A 12,101-nucleotide genomic window follows, 5' to 3' on the forward strand; every position below is an offset into this window, starting at 1 on the left:
CTTTTTCCAATGAAGTCTTCCTAATGCAGGACATTCGTCACCATGTAGGGCATCATGCACCATGTGCCTCAGAGAGGGCGGACATTTGACCTCGGAGTGACAGTGTTATCCCAGAGAAAGGACATGCATGGGCAGTGGCATCAGTAAGGTGGGGGTCACCCCCATCTGGAAACACAGGGGGTCACATCCTCACCCTTAGGCCTATGGATGCAGAACACTGACCAGGAAAGCGTGACTGGAGAAGCCTTCTCCACCGAGACGGTGCTCCTGCTCATTCCACTCACCAGACCAAGGTCATCTGGGAGACAAGGAGGCTGGGCCATCCCCACCCCTCCTGGTACAGCTAGTGCCTTGCTGCTCACCCCCACCTTTCCCCACCACCCAGGGAGCTTCCCCCCATCTCCCTCTGGCCAACACGGAGGCCCTCTTCTCAGTCGCGTGGTGGGCGTGCGTGTCCATGCGTCTGCGTTTGTGACAGCCTCCGGATGACTGTCAGGTTAACACCAACCCTAGTGACATCACAACTTTAGAGGGTCTCCCCCCACCCCTTCCCCCAGCAGCAGCACACCAACCCCCGTGCCCTGTGCCCATTTTAGTTGTCAGGGGATGTGATCTCCTACCCCTGCCCCCCAGGTGGCACCAAGGTACACAGACCATATAATCTGGGAAAACCAACAAGTGGCGCTCCCACTGCTTTGGGGTCCATTCCAACCCACGGAGATGCCACGGGACTGAGTGGAACGACCCATGGGCTTTCCACGGCTGTCGATCAGTCTGACTCGGGCCTCCACATGTTTCCCCAGTACAGCGGATGGTGGCTTCGCATGGCCCTTTCACGGACATTGTGTAAAGTGTGGGGGGAGAGGGGGTCAGTGGAAAAAAAAAAAAGAGAGAGAGAGAGGCCGGTCCTCTATGAGATGGATGGAGACTGGCGGCTACGTTGGGTCTGACAGCACAACAGTGAGGATGGCCGAGACCGGACGGCGTTTCCTTCTGTTGCCCACAGGGTCTCCAGAACCCCTCACCAACACCACGGCCAAGGCCATTCCAACTCACCGCTATTGGGGGCTTCCTCTTCTCCTCTTGGGTCCGGTCTGTAGCCGCAGGACACAAATCTGCAAGAAAAAAGAGAAGTTGTGTGGCAGCAGGCCCCTCCATGCTCCCAGAGCGGCTCTTGGGACATGGGATGGAAGAGCCACCTGAGAGATAGTCAGTTCACAGGGCCGTTGAGCCCTCGTCCCTTTTGGGATGTGCTGTGCATCCCAGCTTCCGTGCGTGAGGTTCCAACCCTACTGCGGAGGGCGCTCTCTTACACAAATAGAAGGACGCAGGTGGGATGTGATCAAGTCTCCACCTTCCTAGAAGGGGTGAACCACGTCACGTTTCTTGGGGATATGGCCGGCCCAAAGTCCGAGAGCCACACCCCTATCAAAGCCACCCCCCTGCGTGTAAGAGAACCATCTCAGAAGCAGAGAGAGGTGTCCTGGGACCCGCACGGAAGGCGAGCCAACAGTGCAGCACATTCAAATCCCCTGCCTGAAGAGACACAGGCTCTGCCCTGCTGCAACCGGCGGCCCAGGCAAGAAGACCATGAGAGAGAGCCGAGGAACAGCCAGCCGGCTTCCTGGCCCACAGAGGCCGAAGCCAAGGGACCAGAGGGCTGAGAGGCTGAGGACCAGAGGAACAGAGACCTGGCTGCTGGCTGCTGACGGGCACTGCAGTGCACCCATGACGGTCCCCACACTGTTTCCTCATCTTGCCCTTAACTGTTCACTCCCCTGACAAGCTCCACGAAGGTGACTTCTGTCTGTGAAGTCTGTGTGGCCATGGCAACAAAGTAGGGGACCGTGCAAAACAAAACAAAACAAAGTCACGTCGGGGGAGGAGCGGTTGTCAGAACATGTAAAGAAAGAGGGAGGCGGATGTGACCTCTGCCTGGTGGCAATCGGTCTTGGGCAGGGTGGGGGTTGGGAGAGGGATGGAGAGGGGCTCTCATTCTCTCTTGTGCAGCCAGACAAGGTCAGATAGGGCCTTTTCCAGACCACTTTACTCAGCTGTGGCCACCAACATATTCTCACTCGAATCTGCTGCTTTGGTGGCCCTCGTTCCTGCTCCAGCCCCCGGCCCACGCTCACCTGCTGCCTGGCGCCTTTGACACCGGTTCGTGGTCTCCATAGTTCCTGGGCTTGGAGACAAGATGTTTCCCCAGGCCTGTTCTCACTGGGCAGAAGGATCAGCCCCAGAGTCTGACGGAAGCGATCTCAGGTCCAGAAGGCTATCGGCTGCCTGGAGTGACGTCTTCACAGCTCAGGTGGGAAAGTCCTCTTGCTTTCGGGTGGCCAGACCTGCGGGAAGGAGCGTGCTAGTGCCGGATGCTCGTGGGTGCTGCACCCAAGCCTCTGCAGCAGGGGGAGCCGGGCCTCTCACACCGTCCTCGGCAAACACTCACAAAGCTCCGTCCACTCCAGGTCTTTGGAATCTCTACCTAGAGTCCTCTCTGGTCTCTGAGTCCTCACGTCTGTTCCCTTCTCTGTCCATTTTTACAACACCCACACCCTCAGACTCCAGCTCCATGTCCTAGATCAGTTTCTGCTACTCTAGTCGGAGAAGCCCGAATACAGCCCAATGCCCGAGAAGGAGGAGGAGCTGATGACGGCTGCCGGTAGGCCGGTCAGGGCACACAGCTTTTGCCCGCATGAGGCCAAGTGCAACTCACCATGTCTCTGTAGTCCAAGCGGTCGGTGGTCTGCATGGAACTCCTCCTGGTCTCGCTGTGACTTCTGCAAAACATAAACCCACAGGTCCTACTTGCTTGTCTATCTTACCACACCCTTGCCAGTAGCAGTCCTCCACTCCTATGGTCCATTTGGGTGCTATTAGAGCAAGGGTGCCGCCATCCGAGGCTCCTCAGCGGGAGTGTCCAGGACACTCACCCACACGATGGCAGTCCTACTGCTGCCTTCTTGTTGGCTTTAGCTGCCGCTGGGTTGACTTCAAACGCATGGCGTAGAGTAGAACATCCCTAGTCTGTGTTCTTTCAGAGGGGGATTCCTCCTCCCCCATCTTCTAAAGCACATCTGGGTGGGTGTCCACTGCCAATCGTTCAATCAACAGTCAAGAAGTTAACCGTGTTCACAGTGGAGATCCATCTGTTGATCATCAGAAACTCCCTCACGGAAGGGACGACTCATCCAGGGTGCAGTGAAGCTCCAACGTAACACACAATATTCCTCTGGTTCTTTAATGCTTCCTCCCCCCACTATCTTGGCCCCAGTTCGACCTAAAAAATCCTGCTAGAGCGGCGTTATGTACATTGGTACAGATAAGAGCTTTTGACACAGGGAATTCAGGATAGATAAACCCCTCAGAAACAGTTATGGGAGTAACGATTCCATGTGAGTACAGGAAAGTGGGGGGACAGGACTGGTAGCAATGATGGGTGCATAATCTCCCTTGAGGGGGACAAATAACAGAACTGTGGGTGAAGGGAGACACCAGATGGTGTAAGATATGAACAAATATATACACGTGTATAATTTATTAAGACATGAAAAAACAATAAAAATTTATAAATTATCAAGGGTTTGTGAGTGAGGGAGAGTGGGGAAGGGGAGGGAAAAAATGAGGAGCTGATACCAGAGATCAAGTAGAAAGAAAATGTTTTGAAAATGATGATGGTAGTGGGGAGGGAGGGGGGGATAAAGGAAGGAGCTGATACCAAGGGCTCAAGAGAAAGTAAATGTCTAGAGAAGAACGAAGGCAACATATGTACAAACTCGCCTGATGCAAGAGATGTATGGATTGTGACAAGAGCTGTAAGAGCCCCCAATAAAATCTGTTAATAAAAAAATAAAATATTATATTTATACAAAAAAAGATGGCCACAAATGTACAAATGTGCTTGACACAATGGATGGATGGATGGATGGATTGCGATAAGAGCTGTATGAGGCCCCAATAACATGATTAAGAAGAAAAAAAAGGAGACACAAAGGCATACGGAAACAGTACTAGACGAAGGGACTAAGCAAACCTCAGGCTCCACAAGTTGAGACCAGAAGAACTAGAGGGTGCCTGGCTACCCCTACCAACTGTTCTGAAATGGAAACGTCGCTTTAGAAGGTCCTTGTTAAGAGTGAGAGAAAATGGGAAACAAAAATCAAAACCATAAAAGAGAACAGTCAAACAGAGGGACACCCCCCAAAATTATAGTCCTTAGTCCAATTTCTGAACTCACCTCTGATGGTAGACTAGTTCACCATTTAAGATCAAAGGCAGCATTTACCCAACGACAAAGCTCAAAGGGCTCAGAGAGGAGGAGAAATGAAAGCCATGCACAGGGAGAGAGCAGTATGAGCAATATTTCCCTGGGGAGACTGCGATGGGCGCAGTGAAGTAAAACATGTACAGCTTGTGGCCAGCGAGTTCACTCAGTGCCAAGTCTGTTGCCCTTTACCATCTAGTACGCCCGAAACTTCATATCCGCTGTCTTCTCTCCTGTCACCTTACAGCCGTGTGGCTGACGTCACAGTGAATACCCGTCCCATTGCTACACGTCGCTCGTGTCAAACTGTAGCGTCCAACCAGGTCTTTTTTTCCCTTTTGAAATCTCATCTTCAAAGGCAATCAGGATTAGAAAATCGATCTCGTTGCCATAATTTCGTCACTGAAAATTATGTCTGAAAAACCATAGCACACTTATCCCTCAGCCTGATCATCAGACCCTGGCTGCAATCCTTTGTAAAAAAAAACACCTAGATAGGCATTTTTCTTTTTTTAATTTAGAAGAGCAGAAAATATAGGGAAAGGTACCAACCCGAAACTCATGACTTGGGGTGTTCCCCACCTACTCCCCATCATAGAGAAAGCTTCCACCAGACTGATCATCTCGAGTATTTAAAAAGAAACAAATGAGAGGACCAAAGCCACATAAAGGTGAACTTTTTCTATTTAAACCCAACCCAAGTTACTCCGACATGGGGTTGCTTCCGTGGTAGAAAGCTTCCTGCTGACAAGGAACAGTCAGGAATGCATGTTGCCAGCAGATAATGCCATTGTTAATGGGTGACCAGCCCAACAGAGATCTTTGACCTCTTTTATCAAGGAAGTGCTGGTTAACAGGATGTCCCTTGAGAAGGACCAGCCCAGAGGAGCTTGCATCACCACTTGTTACATAGGGATAAACGCCGCTGGAGAAGTAAAACAGGGTAATAAACCAATTTGCCAAGGAGCTCCTTGCTTCCACTTTATCTCCATCCTCCAAATAAAAATGGCTGTCATCCAGTCTGTTCGGACTCAGAAATCTTATACGGGGTATCCAAAACCTTGTACATAGACCAAGAGGCAGTTGAACAAGATAAGAAAATGCTCCTTTAGGCTCAAGTAGAAAGTAAATGTTTTGAGCATGATGATGGCAACAACTGTACAAATGTGCTTGACACCATGGATGGATGGATGGATTGTGATAAGAGTTGTACGAGCCCCCAAGAAAATGGTTTTAAAAAGAAAAGAAAATGTTCCTTTAAAATCAGGAAAGTGTGACTCGGTTGTATTCTTTCAACATAATTAATTAATCTATGGGTCAACCAAATCCTCTGAGAAGCTGGATTGCACTGTTTTGTTGTTGTTGCTGTTGTCAGGCGGTTGAGTTGGTTCCAACCCATGGTGACTCTAGACGCAACAGAATCTGTACAGCACCATCCGGTCCTGGGCCGTCCTCACAATTGTTCCTATGTCTGACTCCATCGATACTGCTGCTGTGTCCATCCATCTAACCCAAGGGCTTCCGCTTTTTTACTGCCCCTCCACTTTACCGAGGAGGGGCAGTCCTTCTCCGGGGACTGGTCTCTCCTGACATTTCCAAAGCACTTGACATAAAGTCTCACCATCCTAGCCTTTAAGGAGCACTCTAACCATACTTCTTCCAAGACAGATTCATTTGTTATTTAGGCAGTCCGTGGTACTTTCATTTTTATTTATTAATCGTTTGATTGGGGGGGGGGGCTCTTGCAAATCTCATTAGCAATCTATCATTTAATTGTATTAAGCACATTTGTACATGTTGCCATCAACATTTCCAAAACCTTTTCTATCTACCTTTCTACTTGAGCCCTTGGTATCAGTTCTTTTTTCCCCCCTCCCTTCATGCATCCTTGATCAATTATATATTATTATTATTTGGTGTCTTATACTGTCCGTTGTCTCCCTTCACCCAGATTTCTGTTATTCATTCCCCGGGGAAGGGCTATATAGCCAACCTTGTGATGGGTTCCCCCTATCTCCCCACCCCACCCTCCATCTCTCTACCCTCATGAGATCGACTCCCACTACTGCTCCTGAGGGGTTTATCTGTCCTGAATTCCATATGTCCAGAGCTCTGATCTGTACCAATGTGTGTACTCTGGTCTAGCTGGATTTGTAGGGTAGAACTGGGTCATGGTAGTGGGTGGGTGGATGGGGGAACAGAGGGAAGTATTCAGGCACAAGAGAAATGTTGTGTGTTTTGTTGGTGCTATAATACACCGTGGTTGAATCATCCCTTCCTTGTGACCCTTCTGTGGGGGGATGTCCAATTATCTACAGATGGGCTTTGGGTCTCCACTACAGCCCCTCTCTTTCACATCGATATAATTGTTTGTTTTGGAACTTTTGACACCCGATACCCGATCCCATTGACACCTCATGATCACACAGGCTGCTGTGTTTCTTCCATGTGTGGTTATCTGCTTCCCTACCAGATGGCTGATTGTTTAACTTCAAGCCTTTACGACCCCAGGCACTGTATCTTTTGATAGCTGGGCACCATTCGCTTTCTTCACCACATTTGCTTATGCACCCATTGTCTTCAGTGATGGTGTCAGCAAGGTATCAAAGAGTGTCAGGTTATTAGGACAAAGTGTTCTTGTGTCTTGAGTAGAGGCCCGAATTCCATCTATCTTAATACTTAGCATATAAACATATGTACATTGGGCTCTATACCTTTACTTATAAACTAATATATTTACATATATACATGCCTATAGCTATACCTCTGTAAATAGCTTTTGCTTCCTTGCTCTTTCCTGTTTCCTTTTACCTTCCTCCTGTCCCACTATCATGCTCACCCTCCATTCGGCTCTCAGTAATTCCTCTCAGACACAATGCACTTGTTCAAACCCCACCAGGCATTATACGCCCTCCTCACCATCAATTTTAGATCTCTTGATCCTTTATCCCTGTTTGTTGGCTCCCTGCTCCCCCTCCCCTCCTATGTCCCCACTGGGTCCACCAGAGAGGTGGTCTTCTCCTCAGGATTGTTTGTCCTGCCCCCACTCAACTACCACCTGGGATGTCTCCTGAACCCACCCGCTGACCCTGGAGGGCCGAGTAAAACTGACACATAGGACTTCCAAACCCATCTCTCTGATGGGAAGCGGACTGATCCCTCCATCTTTCACCTGGAAAGTGACTGGTGTTTGAAACGGCTTTGCACTGCGGTTAGCAGCTCGGCCCTGAACCCCGCTGCCACCAGGTCTCTTTGGGGGTTTTATTTAGGCACTGCCATAACCCAAGGAACCCTGATGGCGTCATGGGTGAAGTGCTGCACTGCTGACTCCAAGATGAGCAGTTTAAAACCACCGGCCTCTCCCCGGGAGAAAAGAGAGGCCATCTGCCCAGGTAAAGATTTCGTCTTGGGAAACGCACAGGGGCAATTCTACTCTGACTGACAGGGTCGCTATGAAAGTGAGTGACCGTAGCCTAACCTTAAAATTTACGAGAAATCACGCATTCCTTCAGTGACCCGGAGGTTCACGACCCAGAAGGCAGCTCCTGTCCCCCAACATAACAGGAATTCTATCGCCTCAGCGCCAGCGTTAACTCCTCCTCTTAAGCCACCATTCTCTTTAGGAAACTGTTTCCCTCCCCCAGACCTAATCCCACCTCCTTCACAGTAGAAAATCCATCGCCCAGATCCCTCTGGCCCCAGCCCCAGCCCGGAGCTGGAAGGTCGGCTTCCTGCCCAGCAAATCAAAAGCATCAGCCGTTTCTTGTCGCGGTGCGAGTCTCCTTTTCCTAAACTGGCCTCCCGTCAGCCCAACTCCGGCGCGGACACTTAACACCAAGTCCAACCTTTCCTAACTCCCCACCCACCGTGCTGGGCGAGAAATTACCTCCAGGACCCACGCGGGCGCGGCTGCCTCCACTCCGCCCCACGGAAGCCAACCGGAACTACCATTCCCAGAATCCCCGCGGCTGGGCGCGCGTCGGCCGCACGCGCGGCGTCTGACGCACGCGGTGAAGGTAACCGACCTTCGCCCGGCCTTGTGGGGACCGCCTGGCCCTTCCCGCTCCTTCAGTACTAGCCACTCAAGGGGGAGTGTTTCGCCATGAAAGTCTGGTGAGGTCAGTTCACCCTGGAGACGACCAGCCTCCCATTCGGCCGCTCTCGAAGACGACCTCCGGATCCGCCCCTCGACGCGCCAGAGACCTAATAAGGCGCTTCCGCTTCCGGTTCGCATTGGCCCCGCCCACCGCGCCGGCTGAAGAGCGGGCATTGGCTCTGCGCTGCCGCCGCCGCCGCCGAGCTGAGTTCTCGGGGTTTTAGCCTGGCGGCGGAGAGTAGGGCTCTCGGGGTCGGTCAAATCCTGAGAGCGTCGCGGGATTTGAACTAACAGACAGTATCGTTCAAACTAACCTGTGCCTAAGAGGTGCCGCTACGGTGGTGCAAATCGCGGACTCCAGGGTAAACAGGCATCATCAGGCAGTGAAAATGTACTCCTTTTCAACTCTGCATAGCCAAAGTGTGAGTTCCCCTGGATCCGCTGTTGTTGGCTACTAGGGCAATGGTTTGTCTTCAGATGGAAAGGTGTACTCGAGGGGTACACACAGAAATAAGTTGTTCTTTGGGCGACTTGCAATACTATAGCTTTCACGTACAGGCTTAAAGTCTGGTGGCATGAGCAACATGGGTCGGGTCTTGATTCTGTTTCTGAACGGGTGGGAAGGGGGTGGTGGTGGTGGGGGTCTCTCCATATTGTACAGTATATTCTCAGGTTACCCAGCTAGCTTCAACGAAAAATGAGTCATGAATGTCAAGGGGGACAGTACACGTTGGTGTGAGCCGATCTCTAGGGCGCTGCTCCTAACAGGCCTTGAGGTGCACCGGACACCCGGACGGTTGGGAAGGACATCTGAGAGAAGCACATTGGTTAGAGAGAAGAGACTGGACCCAGTCAGTTCTACCTTGGTTAGTACTGCGGAAGAAAAGTTGACCTTTTACAAAAAGGCTGCCCACCCACCATTTCAAAGAGGCTCAACGGATGCCCACTTGGGGGAGCTATGCGGACTTGGGGCAAGGCAACCGTAAAAAAGTATCTTGACGCAACTTGGCAACTGTCTTATGTGTGTGGTTTATTATCTCAGTCTTTCCAGTAGACTGAGGTCTCTATATGGAGGGCCCTTTGCAACTTATGTCAGAGCTTCACTGATTTCTTGACTGAGTCTGGCACCACATTTAATCAGTATACTGCGCAAATAATCCAGAAACTGGATTACACTGTAGCATGTGTTAAATACTGTATGAAAACTGAAACAAGCGCCGTCACCTAAAGAACTAACCTAAGGAGCACAGAAAGACGATGTTGAAAATACAGTGAACCCTCGTTTATCGCGGTTAATCGGTTCTAGACCCTACCATGATAAATGAAATTCCGCGAAGTAGGATTCCTTATATCCAAAAGTTTTACCTTTTCCTGGATGGTGAGCATCTTCCTCTGGCGCTTATTTTTATTGTCAGAAGGCTTAGAAGAAGCAGCTTGTTTAGGAGCCATCATAGGATTTAGATAAAATTTATTAAAAATCGCAAACAATTACAGTACACTGTACAAAAGCAAAAATGCATCTGATACATAGCTCCGATACGTAGCGATGCAGACAGAAGCGTGTACAGTATGAGCCAATCAGTGGCAGTAATGACAGAGCATGCGCTGTTACGCAAAAACCGCGATAGAGTGAAGCCGCGGAAGTCGAAGCGCGAAGTGGCGAGGGTTCACTGTACTTGTATTTCACAGGGTCTCGGGATGACGTCTTTGATAAATCATCTTCTCAACTATGACGTAGCCATACTCCAAACCGCCACATAAAGCCGTAATAAAAACATTTTTAATTCCGACTCATTGCAACCCTTTATGACAGAGTAAACGTGTCCCATTTAAGGTATAGTACCAATAGCAAACTCGCCACCAATCCTCTCCCCACCCACTCAAGTCAAGGAACACAAGATTCTGGGACTTCATCACGGCACCCTTTGCTCAACTATCACATGGGATGTCTCCTTAACTCACTCATTGCCTCTGAGTCTATTAGACGCTGTAGGGCAGACTGGAGCTAGACCATCGGTTTTCCATGGCCATATCTTTATGGAAGCAGATTGCCCCATCTCTCTCCTGCTCAGTGGCTCATGCGTTGAAATCGTTGACCTGTGAGCAGTTCAGTACTGAACCACAAAGCTCCCTTTGGGTTTCATTCAGCCACTCCCCAAATCAAAGACACCTTGATATGCACAAGAAGTTACAGATCCATTCCCTTGACTCAGAAGCTCAGGGCCAAGAAAGCATCTCCATCCCCACCCACCCCCAACACCCTTGGATTTTCTAGCCTTAGCCCCACCCCTTCTGACAGGAGATAGTTTATTTGCTCCTGGCTGAACTCGGGCCCCACACCCCTAGGTGACTAGTGTGACCAGAGGCACTCTTGTTTCTTCCCCAGACTAATCCCACAGCCTTCAAAAAAGAAGGCTTTTTTACCCAGATGGACATCCTGAGACAGCCCCTCCCCTTAAATTGGCCCCCTCACCAGCCCAACTCCACCTTACTGGATCAAGAATCCAGGAGGGGCTGCCTCCATCCATTCACCCCCAAGAAACCGACCATAACTATCATGCCCACGACCCACGTGGCCTAGGTGGTACCCATCAGTGGTCACTAGAGTGTTTCTGAATCCTGAGGTCAATCTCCCAGAAAATCACCATTGTGGTAACAGTCTCACCAATCTCTCTTCCCCAAATGCCTATTCATGCCTATTCATTAAACAGGTAAGGGGTGAGTAAAATTTCAGTTCAGTCCATCCACTTCAGAGATTACCTGGGAAGCCCATTTACATCCTGATCAATCGAGTCCTCCAGCGTGAGATGATGTAAGAAGGTACTTCAGGTTGGCAGGTCTGACCTGCCAAGCCCTTGGCTGCCAATAACAGGCATTCCACCTCTTTTTCTGCTACAGCTAAGTTCTCTGAGTTGACACAATACACTTGCTGAAGTAGAAGGGCGGCTAAAATGAGGAATGCTTTCAACCAGATGGATTAACACCATAGCTCCAACAGCGGGCTCAAACTGTTGTGAGGGGGGCCCAGGCCCAGACATGGTTATGTTCTGTTGCACTTACAGTCCACGAGTCTCAACTGACATTCCTCACATTCACTCTATCATGTTGGCTGGCATCTCTTGCAGCACAATGATGAGGACGCTCAAGACTGATGGAGCCCTAAGAGGGAGCACTGCAGGGTTTGGGCAGTGTATTGTTTAACGTTTAACCAGAAACTGTGCCTGGGAGTTGCAGAGACATTGTTCCGTGGCAGGCAGGGAGCTTCTGGTCTTTTCTTGGAACTGACTTATCCTGGCATAGTACTTACCGGTACCTGTCTGTCATGACTGTGGATCTCCATGCTGGATTTTGCTGGTTGTTCTTTGAGCTTTCTGTGGATTAACTCCAAAACAGACAAACCCAACCCATGACATCCAGTCAATTCCGACTTAATGGACTCTACATGACAGAGTAGAACGGTCCTTCTGGGTTTCCTAAAGGAATTCTCTACAGGAGCAAGCCTCCTCTTTCACCAAGGAGCAGCTTGGGGGGGGCAGGGGGGAGTGTATTCAAACAGCTGACTGTGATTAGCAGTTCATCGTGTAATCCCATTGCTAATGGGGCTCTTTACAGAGCTTCAAATTCCAGTGTTGAGCAGTGTTATTTAATAGGGTCCTCTTATCTTAATAGAACTTTCCTGTGAGGTTTGGTCAGCTTTGCTATCCCATTTGGCTTGAAATTAGTCATCCAAAAAGCAGAAAG

At 50.0% G+C, this 12,101-nt stretch overlaps 1 protein-coding gene across 3 annotated transcripts in view; it reads right to left on the minus strand.

Annotated features, from left to right (window-relative positions):
• The window catches only part of LOC123521916 (zinc finger protein 343-like), a 36,911-nt gene that overhangs the window by 6,083 nt on the left and 18,727 nt on the right, over positions 1-12,101 (minus strand). Inside the window, exons 1-4 of one of the 3 annotated variants that reach the window (XM_045292241.1) lie at positions 8,290-8,366; positions 2,717-2,780; positions 2,136-2,345; positions 1,057-1,115 (exon numbers count right to left, since the gene is read on the minus strand). The exons of 1 other annotated variant lie outside the window; for it this stretch is intronic. In XM_045292241.1, coding sequence (XP_045148176.1) covers positions 1,057-1,115; positions 2,136-2,175 — 99 coding nt within the window. In that variant the 5' untranslated portion in view covers positions 2,176-2,345; positions 2,717-2,780; positions 8,290-8,366. Of the gene's footprint in view, positions 1-1,056; positions 1,116-2,135; positions 2,346-2,716; positions 2,781-8,150; positions 8,195-8,289; positions 8,367-12,101 lie in introns of those variants that run through there. One more of the 3 variants, XM_045292240.1, reaches the window with a different exon arrangement.

Source organism: Echinops telfairi, unplaced genomic scaffold (genome assembly GCF_000313985.2).
Source record: "Echinops telfairi isolate 266 unplaced genomic scaffold, ASM31398v2 ScPeMD7_655;HRSCAF=1070, whole genome shotgun sequence".
Taxonomy (NCBI): domain Eukaryota; kingdom Metazoa; phylum Chordata; class Mammalia; order Afrosoricida; family Tenrecidae; genus Echinops; species Echinops telfairi.